At 36.8% G+C, this 17,761-nt stretch overlaps 1 protein-coding gene across 11 annotated transcripts in view; it reads left to right on the forward strand.

Moving 5' to 3' along the window:
- EML1 (EMAP like 1) overlaps positions 1 to 17,761 on the forward strand; it is a 125,035-nt gene that overhangs the window by 83,842 nt on the left and 23,432 nt on the right. For 4 of the 11 annotated variants that reach the window (XM_069018238.1, XM_069018247.1, XM_069018236.1 and 1 more), the window contains 4 exons: positions 3,197 to 3,331; positions 9,693 to 9,721; positions 11,153 to 11,179; positions 14,298 to 14,427. In XM_069018238.1, the coding sequence (XP_068874339.1) occupies positions 3,197 to 3,331; positions 9,693 to 9,721; positions 11,153 to 11,179; positions 14,298 to 14,427 (321 nt within the window). Of the gene's footprint in view, positions 1 to 3,196; positions 3,332 to 9,692; positions 9,722 to 11,152; positions 11,180 to 14,297; positions 14,428 to 15,269; positions 15,596 to 17,761 lie in introns of those variants that run through there. The other 7 variants (XM_069018237.1, XM_069018246.1, XM_069018240.1 and 4 more) reach the window with 4 other exon arrangements.

Here is a 17,761-nt window from a genome sequence, read left to right on the forward strand (position 1 = left end):
GCCATTTTTAACATTTTCAGAAGTACATGTCTAAAACTTTCTCATCATTGATAAATGCATCACACAATTTAGATAATAATAATTTCAGTGATGGTATCTGCATTATTTCATACTAACATCATTTTTATTATAGGAGTGTTAGGCCACATTGCTCTCTTAAACAAGTTAAAAATTGTGTTACTAAATGTTATCTTCGTAAATAATTGCAAATGCTCTCCTTTCATATCACTAATGAGGAAGTCATATTCTGGGATCCAGTTATACTCTTACAAACCTGTAAGTTAAATGAGTATTTTCTGTTGTTTTAAATTCCTCCTCAGGTGACAGTGTATCTACTGTAGCCATGGATATAATCACTTGTGTTTAATAGTCTAGCTAACAAAATGTGTATAGTGCCAAAATTGAGTTAATATAATGGAGTTATAATCCATGTTTCCAACCACCAACTAATACTTCTCACTGGGCTTTTGTTGTTGTTGGAAGTTTAAAGTAAAATTTGTCACAAGATAGCATTACTAATTAGTTTAAGCAGTGATGGATATAAATCAAAAGGCTTTGAAAGAATTTTATACCTGTGGTAAAAGTAGTTTTAATACTGATATAAGACTTCATTATTCAGAAAGAAGATAGAATTAAACTTCTAAATTTTAGTTCCACTCTTTCATTTCTTATCCTCTAGTTCATCTTTTGAACGTTGACATCTATAAAAATGAAACCCCAAGCAACATTAAAATTAGTTTCAAACTGTTTCTGTAACTTAAATTTTTTCTGAGATTAGTATAATTTGATAATGTCCTTAATTTAATTTCAGTGTAGGCTGATGTTGACGCCTCTTATCCTTAAAGAAGAAAATATGCGTTGACATCAGCCTACACTGAAATTTTCTTAACCAGGAAAGGATGCCAAAATAAAGATTTGATCCTGACAAATCACACAGGATGTTTCTGTAATTAATGTATATAATAGTGGAAGGCACATGCTAAAAGCTATTTTATGTGGAATAAACATTTTCAGTATCAAAGTTTTATTTTTTAACTGGAGTAGTATTAAGTTGGATGATGTTATAGAATGCAGGGAGAATAGTTAAATATTAACAGTATAGTCTTTACTAGAGAAGGTTTTTTTCATGCATTTGACATTGAGATGACTTGGATAATGTAAGTCTAGTGTAGGAAGTACACTTCTGAAATTAAGACAGAATTAAATTATTGTTGCTGCCTTTTCTCTTCCCCATGAATGTATTTTGTTCTGTTGCTGTGTGTAATTTTGCATTCTGCTTGCTCTCTTACATTGCTTTCTCCACAGAAACACTACTTTTTAAGATTCAGCTTAATCATTTGAAACTTGTTTTTATTACAAGAATGCAGCACTGAACATCTGTCTTACCATCGCATGTTCCAGAAGGTTTTTTTGTCAAGCTGCCTGAGATACACCTTAACATGCATCACCTCTGCAGATCCGCCCCTGGATGGGCTCTGCCTTCTTTTCAGAAGGGCAATTGCTTTGCAGAAAGACTCTGGTTCAGGTGTTCCCATCGTTTCTGTAACTGAGTCTCAGTTGAGGTGTTCAAACATTCCCCTCCTTGCTGGTAAAAAGACATGGGGGAGCAGAAATAAGTTTGGGGTTTTTTCTAAAGTAGGAAGTGTATCAATGGTGGTGTACAGTTGCTAAGCTGAACATTTTTTGACCAGACGGAAAAGTCTGTCTTGTTTCCTCTAGTTATGGAGAGCCAGCTTATACCACACATAAAGTGGGACAGAGCCAGAGGAGCTGACTTAGATAACAGGGTAGGGATAGCTGTTAGGGACTGATGGGGAGATTTGGAGTAGTCCTCAAGAATGCATGGGATGAGTATTCTGGTAAGCAGAGCATCTCTGGGAATGTATGGAGGCCAAGGCAGAGCATCTCTGGGAATGTATGGAGGCCAAGGCAGAGGTGGCTGGGAATGATAAAAGGTGTGACTAGGATGAGACTGTCCTTAAAGGAGCAAGTACTGAAGTTTTCACAGTGGGATGGAGCTTGTGGTTGGGATTTGGGTAGAGATGTGAGCTTGAAAGCAATCATTGATGTCCATGGTTTCTGGAGTGATAGAGCTGCTGAAGGTGGTTATTTAGTATGGGGATTTTATGGGTAAAGGGGATATTTTCATTCTGCTTTCTGCAGGGCAGAAAACAGTACAGGACTGAAGTGGGGGGAAATGAGACCTGGACACTGAGTCCTGTCATTCAGCTGCTGCCATGGGGTGATTCCTGCCTCGTTCTGGGTACTGCTGCCTGAGCCTCTCTGCTACAAAGGGCTTGCAGCAACGTGTAAAGCATTTTTAGCCCCAGCAGCTTTGGGGCCTCACCCTTAGCTGCTCCCTCTCTTGCTAGGAAGCACTGCTTTAGGGAGAAGTGCTTTGGTCAATAATTTGTCTCCTCTAAGGTGTAAGTTCTGACTGAGCTTCTCTTAATTTACTAAGTAACGCTGCTTGAGAGAGCTGGATATCTAAGGGGTGCCATAAAGCCACACGAGAGCTCCCTTGATAACTATCTTGGCAACAAGGATGGCTGAAGAGTGAGAGAGTAGGGTGAGCTTTAAGCCTTTGAGAAACCTCCTGTTACGACATGGGGGGAATCTAATCTATTCATACATGTAACTAGGAAACATACATTTTTGACAACAATCAAAAAAATGCAGGCTAGCTCACCATTAATTGCAGTTTGGAGTATATTAATACTAGCTTTGAACCACGGAGTAATTGATATTGAATGAAGACCCAAAGTTAGCTTGCTTGTGTTCAAATTTTGACCTACTTTTGGCATTCTCTTTAGTCTGGCTGGAAGTGTCAGGTAATATGCTTTCTCTTTAAATCTTTCACTTCTTCGTAAGTGAATCCAAAAGTTCAGAAGTATGGAGTGGTAGTCAGAGATTTGAAATGTGACCCAGAAAAAAGATTGCAACTACTCTATGTAATTGGTTTAGCCCATCTTCTATTTTATGGTTAAGGAAAAAGCAGTATGTTTGTTTCTGTTGCACCAGGTACTCAGCAAAACTCTTACATAGGCTCTTTAATAAATCAAGTTAAGAATTAAAAAAAAATTTGTAGTTGATTTTTAAGGGTCAGTGTTCTACTTGATACATTTCTCAAACATATTTATTGTAGAATATATACTTTTACAAGTGCCACTGTGAAACTTGCTCCTTGTTTTATTAGCACCATTAAGAGAACCAGTTCAGCTGAGCGTGTGTCCCCAGGAGGTCGGAGGGAAAGCTATGGAGATTCCAAAGGGAGTCGCAACCGCACTGGTTCCACCAGCAGTTCATCTAGTGGTAAAAAGAACAGTGAAAGGTAATGTTATCTAAGTATCTATCTCCTGTCTCTGCCTCCTGCTCTAATAATGAAATTAGTTTCTTTAGTGAACTTAGTTTTTCTTGTTTAACAAATATTGGAAGCTTTCTTTTTTTACAAAGCTCCAATTCTTGGACCAAAGTATATATTAAAATATTTGAAATAAAACAGGTTTTCATATTTAGATTAAATTTATTTGCCTTATTTCCAAGCTATAAACAGTGTGAGAGCCTAGAATTTCCCAGGACAGTTAATAATTATTAAACATGCCTTTTCTAGTATCTTAGTGGTTTCCCTTAGTCTTCATATTCCTGACAAATACTTCTTTGAGTTTCTGGCTGTGGTGCATTGACCCCAGCTGGCATCTATGTACTGCACAGCCATTCACTTCCTCTCCTCCAGTGGGATGAGAGGAAGAAAATAGGAAGAGCAAAAGTGAAAAAACTCATAAATCAAGATAAAGGTAGTTTAAGAAGTGAAGAAAAGAGGAAGAAAAACCAAAACAATTCCTGAGAAGCATTCACTCACCACATCCCACATGTAGACTGATGTCCAGCCAGTCTCTGAACCATGAATGCCTCAGTCTGAGGGCCAAATTAAAGATAAATGAGGGGAGAGATTTACATGCAAGTGCTGTTCAATGAAGCAGAGTGAGGTGATGCCTATCTCTGTGTATCTCTGATCATGCTTCTCTGTATTGCTGACAGCACAGAGAAAAGAGAGTATCTTGTCCAAGAGTTTCAGACTTAGGATGGCCTTGAACAAATAACTACTTCATTGAGGTTCATCAGTATTGTCAGTATAGGTCAAGCAGTTCCTTCCTGTATTTCCTACTCAGATTTTAGTTTTGACCATTTCACTTGACCCGTTTTAATGCAGTTTCCTATGCAAGAAATGGTGTTGATGGTACTCTTTTACTGTCTCACAGATGATGTGACCATAAAAACACATGGTTAATGAAGATCACATAATAGCCTAATTTACCTGCTCTGTCTGGGCATCAATGCCATTATACATGTCATTGTCAATGGTGTGGCACAAAATGTTCCTTCCTTTTTATCCCTTCAGCATATTTGCTTGAATAAGGAGTGACTGAGCTGGTTGTGTACTATTTCACAGCCCAAATATGGGTGATTACATTATTAATAGCTCATTTTCTGGCTTATGTTTTCAGCTATGAAGCAAGACAGCAAGTGTGCAAACTACAGAACTTATTCTAACTTATGGGTTGGGATAAAAGGGCAGACTACTAAGGGTGGTACTTTGTGGCTGTTTGCTACAAGCTGCCTGAACAGGAGGAAGTGCATGGGGTCTTTTACAGGCAGCTTGAAGCAGCCTCAAAGTCACAGGCCCTGGTTCTTGTTGGGACTTTAACTACCCTGACATCTGCTGGAGGAGCAACACAGTGAAGCACAGAGTCCAGGAGGTTCCTGGAAAGCATTGATGACAACTTCCTGTCACAGGTAGTGGAAGATCCCACAAGGAATGCTGCTTATGAAAACAAATAGGGAAGGCCTTGTTGGAGATGTGAAGGTTGGAGGCAGCTTTGGCTGTCGTGACCCTGTGGTGGAGTTCCATACCAGGAAGGGATGAAGCAGGGTAGCAAGTTAAGATTGTAACCATGGACTTCAAAAGAATTAACTTTACCCTGTTCAGGGATCTTCTTGGAAGAATCCCATGGAGCAGGCCCTGGAGGCAAGAGTGATCCAAGAGGGTTGGTTGATACTAAGGATCACTTCCTCCAGGCTCAAGAACAATGCAGCTGGATGAGCAAGAAATCAGGAAAAGTGGGCAAGATACCTGCATGCATGGATAAAGGACAAGGACATGGGTGTTCTGGTGGACAACAAGCTGTCCATGGGCATGGCCCATGTATGTGCCCTTGTGGCAAGGAAGGCCAGTGGAATCCTGGGGTGCATTAGGAAGAGTATTGCCCTCAGGTTGAGGGAGGTGATCCTATACAGAATCGTAGAATTGTCAAGGTTGGAAGAGACTTTTTAGATCATCAAGTCCAACCATTCAATTCTGCCCCTCTACTCAGCCCTGGTGAGGCCACATCTGGAGTGCTGTGTCCAGTTCTGAGTTCCTCAGTACAAGAGGGACATGGAGCTCCTGGAGTGAGTCCAGTGGAAGGCTACAAAGTTGATCAAGGAACTGGAGCATGTCTCTTATGAGGAAAGGTTGGGGAAAATGGGCGTGTTCAGCCTCAAGAAGAGATGACTGAAAGGGAATCTCTTCAGTGTCTATAAGTATCTGAAGGGAGGGTGTCAAGAAGATGGAGCCGGGCTCTTCTTGGTGGTGCCAAGCAAAATGACAAGAGGCAATGGGCAGAAACTCATGCACAGGAATATGAGGAAAAATTTCTTTACCGTGTGGGTGACCGAGCACTGGAACAGATTGTCCAGAGAGATTGTGAGGTCTCCCTCAGTGGAGATATCTGAGAATTGTGTCTGGACACAATTCTGTGCTGTGTGCTCTGGTATAACCTTACTTAAACAGGGAGGTTGGACCAGATGAATGACTGTGGTCCCTTCCAATCTGACCTGTTCTGTGACTCTGTGAAAGGCTTAGCAAATTAAAGGAATAATGAAAAAATTTAAATACTATCAGAGAAAATGTTATAAAATTGTAACGAAGGAAGATGTAATATTTGCACAAATTAAAATCTTGTTTGCATTCTGCATCTGTGCATGTGAATGACGTTTTGATAAGCCAACAGAATTCCACAGGACTGGACCTTCTGGTACTTACGGAAATTTGACTTTATCCCAGCATTATTTTTTGTTAGATAATTATAAGCAACAAATAACTAATAGATGTGGGTTTCATTTTGTTTCTAAGATTTTTATACTTCAAGATTTCTAAAAGATAAATATAACTGAAAAAAATTTACTGTAGTGATACATAATACCCATAAATATATACTACTTTTGTGAGGAAAAACAATCTATTATTAGTTTATTTAGGAGCCAAGTGTCTTTTTGCATGTGCAGATTTGAACAAAGTCTTTTCTCAGACCCTTATAGCACAGAGAATGTATACCTGCACACATCTGAATCAGCAAACCAAGCATCAACAATCTTGGGGACAAGTGAGCCTGAAAAGTTTGAAAGGCAAAACCAAGCAAAACCCATAATGATCAGTGAAGGGGCAGCTTAAAATAACAGCTTAATTTAAGCTGCAAATTCTGTGAAGTGTTGCAACGGTGCGTAACTTCATGCAGCTGCTTTGTCTTGGTGAAGTCATTAGAATGGAGCTCCTGTTTTCTGTATTGATCTCTTGAAGTGCTTGGATTTTTTTTAAAGGCTTTGCTTTTTATTTTGCATCTATGTATAACTTCTACTCTGTCACACATACCAAATTATATCAACAGCCATTATGTGGTGACCTCATTGACTGAAATAACCTTATCTTCTATAAACAAAACAACGTCTTATGGATAGTTTTTGTTAAAAAACCAACTTTCTATACTTAGATGGGTAGACATGTTTCTGGAATATGAACAGGAATTACTTCACCTACCAGTGGTGAATCTCACTGCTTTTCCACTTTGCTGTAGTAATTTACTGTAGTTTTTGAAAAAGTTTAAACAAACATGATCCTACAGTGCCCTTGCTCTGTGTATTTTATGTTACAAAAAAAAATTCATTAGATCAAGTGCCCAAAAGATGAATTCAGTGTGGGGAAGATCTACACATCAAAATCTAAATACAATACAGTGCTTTGCAAAGTCCATTTTAGGGATATATCGCTGATCCTGCTACCTGCTAAAGGTGACAATTATCTGAAATTAGTTATATGTTAAAGCTACTAAACAGATAAGGTGAGACTATTAGTTAGGTTATTCACTTTAAGGAAATCTATGACTTCTACTAGCTGTATAGATGTACTGTACATTTGAAAATTGATTCCAAAATAGCTGAGAAACAAAAATGTTACAACAAAATAATTATCTGCAAAATGTTTTGGTTTTGCTCTAAGGTTGACCATAGTACTTGAGATGCATTTTTAATTTTTACATCCTATTTTAACAGAAACTCAGTGGTTATGTCATTTTGCAATTGTTAGGCCACAAAGGGTTGAGCAACAGCTCTGATCAGAAATCACTCACTTATAACTTGGGGAGGAGGTCCAGCACACAAGAGATGCAATGCTTAAGTAAAGTGCAAGTATTCCAAGGAACTAATTGAGAGCATGTGTTAGATTGCCTTAACTGGAGCTAGTGATGTTGCTACCACTGTGAAAACAGTCATTGTATGGTTAGAGACTTGCCCTCATTTCTGTCCCATGCAGCCTGTTCATCACCCCAGCTTTCACCTCCTTGAAGAGTGAGTGTCCTTATCCTATGGAAGAGGCTGGCTAAAGACTTGCCACATGCTTCCTTTTGAAACTGGGCCACCATGCAAAATACAAAGCAAGAGTTATGGGAAGAAAAATGATGATTCTGTACACTGGGACTAAGACTGTCCCCTGAAAGCTGACTGTATGAGTGAAAGAGTGAGGAAGAGTGTGTTAACCTAACCATCTATTCCCAGTCTGTTTGTATCCTTGACCACTTTGCATCCCTTCCAGCCTGAGATACTCTATGACACTTTGTTTTTCAAAGCATACAGAGTTGTAGGCTGTTGTGCAAAGCCAGAATGCTATAGAAAGCTCTTCTAAGAAGCTTTAAGCATAAGGAGATGACCATAATCTCCCGTGCTACTATGAAGTGTCCCAACTCCTGTAGCTATCAGCCAGGAGTAAGCCTTCCTGAGGGTTAGTTAAATAGGATGTGACTCAAGTTCAGGAAAAAGGGTAGCCAGAGCTCTGAGCTGCTTGTGGTTAGGGTTTGTATAATTAGAAAGCACAGATGATTTGCTTTATTACTGTCATGAATCAGCCTTAAACATTAGCTTGATTAGCTTGAATAAGTCCACATGGTCTGTTCAGAGCCAGGGACTGTTTTGTCTCTAATATGGCAGCATTTCTGACTAGTGCTCCATCCCATAAAGTTTTTTTGTTTTCTAAAAATATCTTCATTCATAAGAAAAAATGTTAATCTTGGTGTTAACAATGGCAACACATCATGCTATTTATATAGATGACATTGGCTGTGTATGCCAGCTTGAAGCATGTATTTTGATGCATGATTAACACAAAGGCTGATATTATAGAAAGTTGCTAAATTTGGAGTAGAATCAGAATTAATTTGGTTTGGTTTGGGTTTATCAGTAAGTAAAGTCTTATTCTCAATATAAGTGTCAAACCAAAGAAAAGGTAAAAATGTAATAGAATTATTTGCTACAACTTTCATTGTAGTGAGAGACAATCTTTTATGCTTAGAAAAAAACCCTTGTGCAAAAATCCAACACTGTTTTGTTTCTTTTTTTGATTTCTCCTCGTCTGCCCACTGCAGTCTAGGAGAGGGTCTTGAGATGACATCAAGCTCTAGGAATACTTCATGCTTCAGCATTTCTCCATCAGAATGATAGGGAGTTCAGCCCTTTTGGGACCACCCTAAGAAACGTACAGCAGTTATCTGATACTTCAAAAGTTTTAGGGTTAAAGGTTTTAACCCTTCAAAAGAGTTTAAAAAAAGGGAACTGGGAGGAAAAATAACTGCATAGTATAACTTAGTGTGCCTTCCATTCTTCATCAGAAACAAGACCCTTGAGCTTGATTTACAGGGGCAAAGGACAAAGAAAACAAATAACTAGCATTTCTTAACAAAGATTCCTTCCTTTTGGCCAGGGTAGTACTATCCAGAGAGCTTCTCAACATGCTTTATGTATTTTCCCCCTGAAGTTTTCCTAAATATTTTCTCAAGACAAAAAGAAAAACCCATTTCCAGTTGTCTTCCAGGCAGCAGTGCAGTGACAAAGAGAAGACATTTTAGTCATGGTTTTGTGCTCTCTGTGTTTTACCAAGTGCTGTCATTCACCAAGAAACAACTGGGCAGTTCCGTGTTTTATGTGAACTCTTTGGAAAAAACAGGATTCAAACTTTAGTTTGCTCCTTAAATCCAGACCAGAAACAAAAAATAATACAGCTGCTTGTGGCCAGTTCCTGTGTTATCCTGTAACTGGATTAATTTTGCAGAAGAAGAGAATTTGGTAGTTAGTGGAGGAAAATCTATAATTTTGAGAATGTAATGAGAATTGAATGTAAAAGTGCCATCAAGGATGTTTACTGGTTTTAACTGTGTTTGCCTGGGGATTTACTTTGTAAATAATTTAATCAAAAAAGTATTTTTATTCATACCTGCAGTCAAAAAAAATTATAGTATTATGTTTTCAGTTTTATATTATATTGATACATATACATGTGCAGACTGTATGTGCATGCTTTTAAAATAGTAATTTCTTCATTATTTTCACAGCAAACCCAAGGAACCAATGTTCAGTGCAGGTAGGAACTCTTAAATTTTTTAAGCAGATTATAACTGTGATAACATATTTGGGTTCCCCCACCAGCCCCCTTTCTTCTATGGCTGCTAGAAACTGGTGTTGGGAATCTAAACATGATACTTACGGGCTGCTGCTGACATATTTTTAAAAAGTCGATCAGTTCACTCTAGATTTTACTGATCCAATAGATTTATTTTACAGTTGGGATTCTTTGTAAGAAGACAAGGACAAAAAGGGCCATGTCTTCTTACTTCACATATGTTTTCTCTTTCAAAGCATTATTAAGGTTTTTGTAAGTAAAGCAATGCCAAGTTACAGCTATGATGCTGTCATGTTAATGTAATCATCAAATGGTGCCCTCTACAACTGTTGAAGATTTCCGCATCTGTCCCAAAGCCTTGTAATGTAATTAATCAAATTACTAATAAAAAGGTGGTTTGTTACTAAAGTTTTGGTAATCTATCTTTAATTTGAAAAGCACTTTAATATTTTCCAACTTAGGTATTATCCCCGCTGAAAGATTTTGAAAGTGAGACAGTAGGTGTAAGTGAAAGTAATGTTTGTCCTTGTCATTAGACAGTTAAAAATTTTGAAGTGTCTCAATAAAAATATGAAGCTGAGTAGCATATATAGCAGTTATTTTTGTTCTGAAAAGTCAAGGACAATTAAGATTTATTTTAACAAATTAGGAAGGGGAAAACCCCTGTTGATTTATCAGATGTATTGTATTATTTTTATGCATAGTTCTGTGACAGTAATCATACATTAAGCTAAAAAAGTTGGAGTTCTTTTGTTTACTGCTTGGGTTGATCAACATCCAACAAAGCTCTTAAGCCATATTTCAAGGTTTAGTGTAACTGATTTTGAAGTCAATAATACATTAAACTAAATAAACACTTAGGTCTCTTGTGACAATATAATCCTGGTTCATGTCCCTTCCCTGAAAACTGATGGTTTAGAAAAAGAAAACTTCCAATTTGCACAGAATATGCTTTCCTTGCCTAATTTTTCTCCTTCCCTTATACTGTGTACTCAGAGGTATATACAAATTTTTTCTTCTGCCACTTTTCCCATAGATAAAGGTCAGTAATTAAATAGGTGTGACACTACACAGGTGTCCTTCTCACCTAGAAAAAATTCCTACTGAAATGAATGGTTTTTTCTAAGGTTATACTTGTTATTTTACTTAAGTATGTGGTTGCATAATGGAGCTTAAGCCAGTGTTTTAATGGTAGAACTAAACAGAGCCCCCTAACTGAGGAAAGCGGTTTAGAAGGTAATTACCCAGCGTATGGTTCAGTGTTTTGTCAAGCCCCAGGTTAGCCTGCAGCAGAATAAGACTGAGCAGCCTGTAGAGCAGGTATTTAGAGAGTTTATTGTATTCAAACACATCTTTATCTAGCCCTTCTGTCTCTGTCTCTGTAATCACAAGGGAAGCGCCGTGTGACACACTGCAAAGGTAGGCTTCACGTCCAAAACCTCATAGCTCTCGAAGCAAAATGGCTCTGGTGGGATAAAAGCTCAATGTATATACAGCTGTTTTCTAACTTTTGTGCATTTTGCAATGTTAAAACTTTTCTAGTTCTTTTGAGTGAAACAAAAGTGTTATATACCATTTATTATATGATCTACTGAATTATAACCCTCAGGTGCACTTTAATCATAATAACGGGTTATAATTTACATTCCTGTGGACTTATTCCTAAGAATTTGAATTAGAAAAAAAATGTTGAGAGAGCTATATGGCAACACATGGATGTTCACTGTGTTTGAAATGGCATTCTGCACTTTTGCTGAAATAGAATTTGCCCCTTTGTTGGCTGTTTTGCTGTTAGCCTAACATGATCATAGAAGCCTTTGTTTTTCCCTTGCTTTTTCTTACTGAGTAGATTGTAGATTTTTCTGAATATTAAATAAACAGACCTAGGCCTTCAACTAATTTCTCATTGCTTTTTGCTCAGCGTCATAAAGCAGAGTTACTTTTGGTAAACATACCATATTGGTGTCTAAAGCTTTAGTTAAGTTGTAGTGTTAATATGCACATTTTTGATGCATGTTTATATCTGTGATCTAATCACAGATTTATCTGCTTTTTAGAGGTATCTATATCCTAACAGTTTTTCTACTAATCAGCATCTTTCAGCTTTGCAATAAGTGTGAATTCCACAAAGCAAATTGTTTGTTCTCAAGGCAAAGTCTTTTAGAGAGTCTCTACCTCTGTGTATTCTTTGTACAAATTTATACCTGCAGTCAGTGGTGGTCTCCTTTGAAGATCCCACTGGCATTAATGTGTCTTCTTATTTCAGTTCATTAACTGTTAATTTATGCAACACCAACATCAAATTTACAAAACTGCAGATGTAAAGGATACATTTGTCTAAAAGTTTCACTGTTGGTCTGTCTTTTTAGTTTGATGATTGTCTGTCTTTACATCTATATCTTTACATTTAGAACTCTGCTGTCTTACAAACTTACTTAAGAAAAGTATGAAGAAAAGGATGGAGATTGGTTGTGTAGATAATTTATTTGGATTAGGAATTAGTAGAAATGGAATTAATATTACCAAAAGTTAGAAATAAATACACAATATGACTTCTGTGCCTGACCTAATCAGCCTAAGTTCCTCTTTATAGTTAGGAGAGAGACACACACACATTCTGAAGCCATAATTCATATACTTGTTGTAATATACATGGTATGGTTTACTGTACAGGTTAGTATGTATGTGCTGTTTCCTAGTCTTGTGTGACTAGGTCAAATGCTCCAATTCTACATGACTAAATGCAAGTTTTATGAGTCCTGTAAGCCTCAGGTGAGAAAAGCAGCTCAGTGAATTTAACTTTGGTTCGTTCACAGCCTTTGACAAGTACAGCCAGTAGTTGTCATTGCTGAAAATCTGTTGACTTCCAGTGTGCCAGCATCAGCAGTATTGGCACGTGTTTGAAGCTCATTAAATAGATGCTGCATGCGCATACAAATAGTGCTGTAATGCTTTGCTATTTAATGCTCTACCCTCTATTTTATTTTCCAATACAGATCTATTGGAGTAAATTTTCAAAAACAATTCCAATATTCTGTCATTTTAACGGTCATCTTGAAGTTCCAACCTTCTGTCACCATTATTTCATCATTATCCCTTCTTTTTAGCATTAAGCATTCTGTTGTTTTCATTTTATGTATGCATTCTGTAAATGAAGCTAGAGAGACATAGCTGTAACTTTACTGTGACAGACCAGATAGATCTCTTTCCCGTATCACTTCGTAAAAAGGCAGAATACACATCTAGTTAGGTAATACAGCATAGCTATGATAATTGTTTGTTCAATCAATAATTTTTATTAATTTAGTCAAGATTTGTAGCATATGCATATTTCCAATTAAAATAAAACCTTAGCTTTCAAATTAAAAAGAACAGTGGTATATTTGTAATGATACTTAACAATTCATAGCATAATTTTAACACTCCTAAATTGTATAATTTTTTTTTTCATTTACATGATTTTTGTTACTTTTGCCCTTCCATTTCCTCTGTGCCCACGATTATTCTGTCTAGTAACTCTACAGATGTCACTGACTCCAAAACTGCTTGATTCGCATGCGAACAAGGCTGAACCCCTTGATCTGCCGATGGAGCAGCAAGAGCCAGCACGTTCTGAATCTGGACAAACTTCATCAGAAGTTCACAGGACACCCACTTTGGCCTTGCCACTTCCCAAAAGTCCTAGTCAGACCTTCATGGCATTTCCCAGATCTCCTAGTTTTATAAGCCCCATGAAGTCCCCAAGTCAGTACTTCCAGATCTGTTATTAATCTCTGCTTCTCTCCCCCAAAAATATTTCTTACCAGTTCAACACATTACTTTTAGTATTTTCTTCTAGAAATGTTTACTTCTGTCAGCCAATTGAGTTTTTGTAGCTTCTTTCCTGTATGTCATTTTCCTTTCTTTTAATGTCCTGTCAATGTTGTCATTCCTTTTTCAATGTTTAGTAATTCTTAAAGCACATATCTTTTCTGCATGTACATCAGCATGATTCCTCTTACTAATTGTTTGTGTTCCTTATTTCTAATGTATCTCTAACACTGTATCAAGTGTAAAGCATATCTTTACACTGGGATGCAAAGAATGCGACTGAGTGTTGGAAAATAATTTAGATGCTGATGCTCAACTGTAAACATTGATTAAAAAATAAAATTAATTTTAAGTGGCATTTCTGCGTTAATTGTAATCTTTGATGTATTCCCCTCCATTTTTATATTTAAAAAATGTAATATTGTAGCATTTTCCAAAAAAAGTTTCAATTTCAGACCTGTTTTGTAGTTCTTCGTGACATTGTTTAGTTCTAATTCTGCTACTCAGAATATTTAGAGGAAGAAGGGACTTTGTATGTTTTTTAAAAATTCTGCTTAGTGATTATGATTTAGGAAAAAAAGAACCTGCTAAATTTCTAAGTTTGATTTTGCATGTCATTCTGTAATTGTAATACACCAAACTGTTATGTGGGAAGGGATGGAGGAGCACTGGAATTCTCCCCTGATGGCTTTTTTGTGTAACAGTAAACATTTCTGACCTTTTGTAGAGGAAGGATACGTAAAAATGTTTCTTCGTGGACGTCCTGTTACCATGTACATGCCCAAAGAGCAAGTGGAATCTTACAATTTGGAAGCAAAAGTAGAACTACCAGCCAAGAGGCTTAAACTGGAATGGGTGTATCCTTTCTGTGCTGGAGGACTACTAGAAATCAATCATTCCTTAATGATTTGGGTTAAATAACTTTTTGAGCTAAAGTATAGCAGGATTAAGGGTTTATTTAATTGGTGAAGTGACATTCCGTTGAAAATAGGTGTTAATTTCTCGAGGCTGCTGTTCTTCACCTTGTAAAGTACAGGGTGGCAGCTTAAGAGAGATTTAGCTCAAATGTTGCCTGGAGGTTAAGTATGAAGCATGCTAATTAGCCAAAGATTAAACTAGGCATATCATAAGAATGCAGTGAGCTGGGATTATTAATTATGGTATGCATAAGACAAGCTCAGGTTTTTTTTCTGGTTCTTAGCAGTAATTTATCATTTTAAACTGTTTTATAAAATGTACACCGTTGTCCTTAAGAGGATGGTACATTCAACTTCAGCACGTGAATAAGCCCTGAATTGAGTAGTGCTGTGCAACTGATACATGCTTAGCCATAAAGTTTATAAAATATCATATATAAAATAATATTTGTATTTATATCTTAAGGGGGCTTACACACCAAAAATACCGAACAAGCAGATTTTTCCACTGACTTCTATGAGTGGACATAATTGCAAAAATCTAACTTAAAAGAAATCAGTGTTTCATTACATACGAAAGTTTTCATATTTCACTTTTAAGTATAATGATAAAATATATTCTTTCTTGAAAAAAAAGGCATTTCACTTTTGTATAATCTTATTACGTATAATAGATGATTCAAGATTAAATATAAACACAACAAGATCTGAGTCTATTTGTAATATATTATCTTTATTATCTATATTATCATTATCTTTAGAGAGATGATGTCTTCATAAGGTTTTCTGTTTTAGGAAAAAGACTTTTTTGGTCACAAACAATGAAAATAGGAAATTACTTTGTCTTCATAAAAAAAAGACAGCATATAGTCTTTTTCAAAGTTGTATAAATAGAACTGCATGTGGTTTCAGAACGTTCAGAGAGTTTCCAAAAGTCCCTTTGTATTCACAAGAGATTAATGACAGATTTAGTAACCATTCTTATTATTCCTATTGCAGCTGAGCCTGTAGGTTCTATGCCATTCTGCTGGAACTGCATAGATAATGCATGCACAAATAAGTGAAGATGAGTTCAAAAGACAAAAAATCCATAAAATTAATAAAACAGGTGAGATTAGAGTGGTAAATGCTGCTTACAGCATTTTGCCATCTAATTGTTGTACAAGTTCTCACCATTTCTCACAACAGAATTGAATGATGTCTTTTGTAGCTGTAAGGAGCTCCTCGCTCTGTGGGCCTAAGGATGATACAGGAGAAAGTGTTAGAAAACTTGCTGAAATAACAGAACACCCAACGATGAAACAAAGCAGAATGTCATTTGGCAGCATGTAGGTGGAACTTGACGTCAATATTTCAGACTATTATAAGAAATTATAATTAGGGTAGGTCATGATTTCAGTCTCATTAGTTTCTCACTTAAGCTTATTTAAATGACTGAACATTTGCCAGATGGACTATTATTTTTAGTTTGAATATTCATATGTCCTTCCAGGTGTGTGTCCATATACCCAGCAGAATCCTCTCTATTAAGGTTGTCTATGAATAGAAAAGGTGTGAATTAATAAAATGATCTAACTAATCCTAAATGGTTATTCTAAATGGTTATTGAGGAGGAGGTGGTTTTTTTCCAAAAATACTGTGCTAGCTTCTTCAGTTTCTAATTTATTTGCAGTTAAATCCAATAATGATAGCCATACTTAATATTTAGAGCAATGACTAGGTATATGGAAGGTTTAGAAAAATAATTTAAAATAATTTTAAAAAAAGAGGGAGAAGGTAATGCCCACTTTACAGGCTAACAAGGAGAAGAAAAGCTGTGAGCAGGAGCATGAGATAATTTAAGAAGAAAGACTAAGATAGCAGAAAACCCAGCAATATTGTAGACATTCTTTACAGCTGAGTTGGAGAAGCTTCACTGTTTGATTGGAGGGTAATAGAACTGGAATAGGAAAAACATCTTTGTAGCAGACACATGTCTAGCTGTGGGAGTACAGCCAGAAATGCTCTATAATGTAAGAATGGGGATAGGGAAACAAGATATTGGAGGTGGCATGGACAAATGGAAAGGAAAGCAGACTGTGATGAGAAACAGAAGGAAGAAAATCTAATGGGTATTGATTTCAGGGCATACCAGAACCCTGAAGGGGTGTTACAGTCACATTAGCAGCTGCCCAGGTAAGCTGAAAAAGGTTCACACCTTTGATATATTATCATATATATTAGGACTTGAAGAAAGAAAAATGCTGAATGATGAAGTGTGAGGGGGGCTGGAGCAGAGGTGGAAAATCCAAGTGAGAAATCAGCACTAGGGACATCAGGGCGGGAGCAGTGGCCTGCCCAAATCCATTTGAGAGCAACTCTCTTGGCAAGCAGGAGGATTGAAACAAAAACTGCAGGCCAAATGAAAAGAAAAGGTCAAGGTAACATTCCCTGAAGTGCCAGCTCAGCAAATCCAAGTCGAAACCACCAAATCCGAGTGTGGGAAACAGTGAGGAAAAGGAGGGATCAACCCCAGGAGTTTGCATCTGAGAAAGAAGGCTGATAGAAAGAAATTGAGTGTTTGACAACGCAGTCATGTGAAGGGTTGAATGCAGCATTGTTCCCCACAGGAAGAATAGTAAAGAAAGGAGATTTTCCCTAAAGAATGTAATCTTTCCTATATAATGGCTGTTTTTTGCACTGAGATTTGTTCCTTGTGAACGTCTGTGTAATGTTCTTCACTTTTTTTAAGTTCAATTCCTTACTCTAACTTCAGCTGCTGGTTCACTATAAATGTGATTATGCGTTGTTGAACTAGGGAAATATTACATTGGCTTCTGTAATGGTATCTGGCCTTAGGGAGAAAAATAAATTTAGACAAATAAAGCATTGTCCAGCAATCTAGAGTAGTAACACCAACCGTCACAGACAGATTCAGATTGATAGTAAATTCTTTGTAATTGAAGGTATTGATTGTTTCAGTGTCATCACATTTTAATATCTCAAACTTGAAGAAACTTTGGCTGAGGTGTTTCATTTTATGATACTAAAAGCTCTATTTCTGAATTCACACTTTGATAATTGGGTATGCAGCACTATTTCTACTGCATTTATAAGCAAAATCAGCAAGATTTTTCTTCTAAAATAATTTAAATACATTAACTATTGACCTTATTATTTCAACATTAACATTACTATTTGAGTGGCTTATCATTGACCATACAGAATAGTGCACAAGTATCTTGTTTAGATCATGTAATTGGGGTTTCATTATCTCTCCATATATTTTTCACAG

Source organism: Aphelocoma coerulescens, chromosome 5, assembly GCF_041296385.1.
Source record: "Aphelocoma coerulescens isolate FSJ_1873_10779 chromosome 5, UR_Acoe_1.0, whole genome shotgun sequence".
NCBI lineage: Eukaryota > Metazoa > Chordata > Aves > Passeriformes > Corvidae > Aphelocoma > Aphelocoma coerulescens.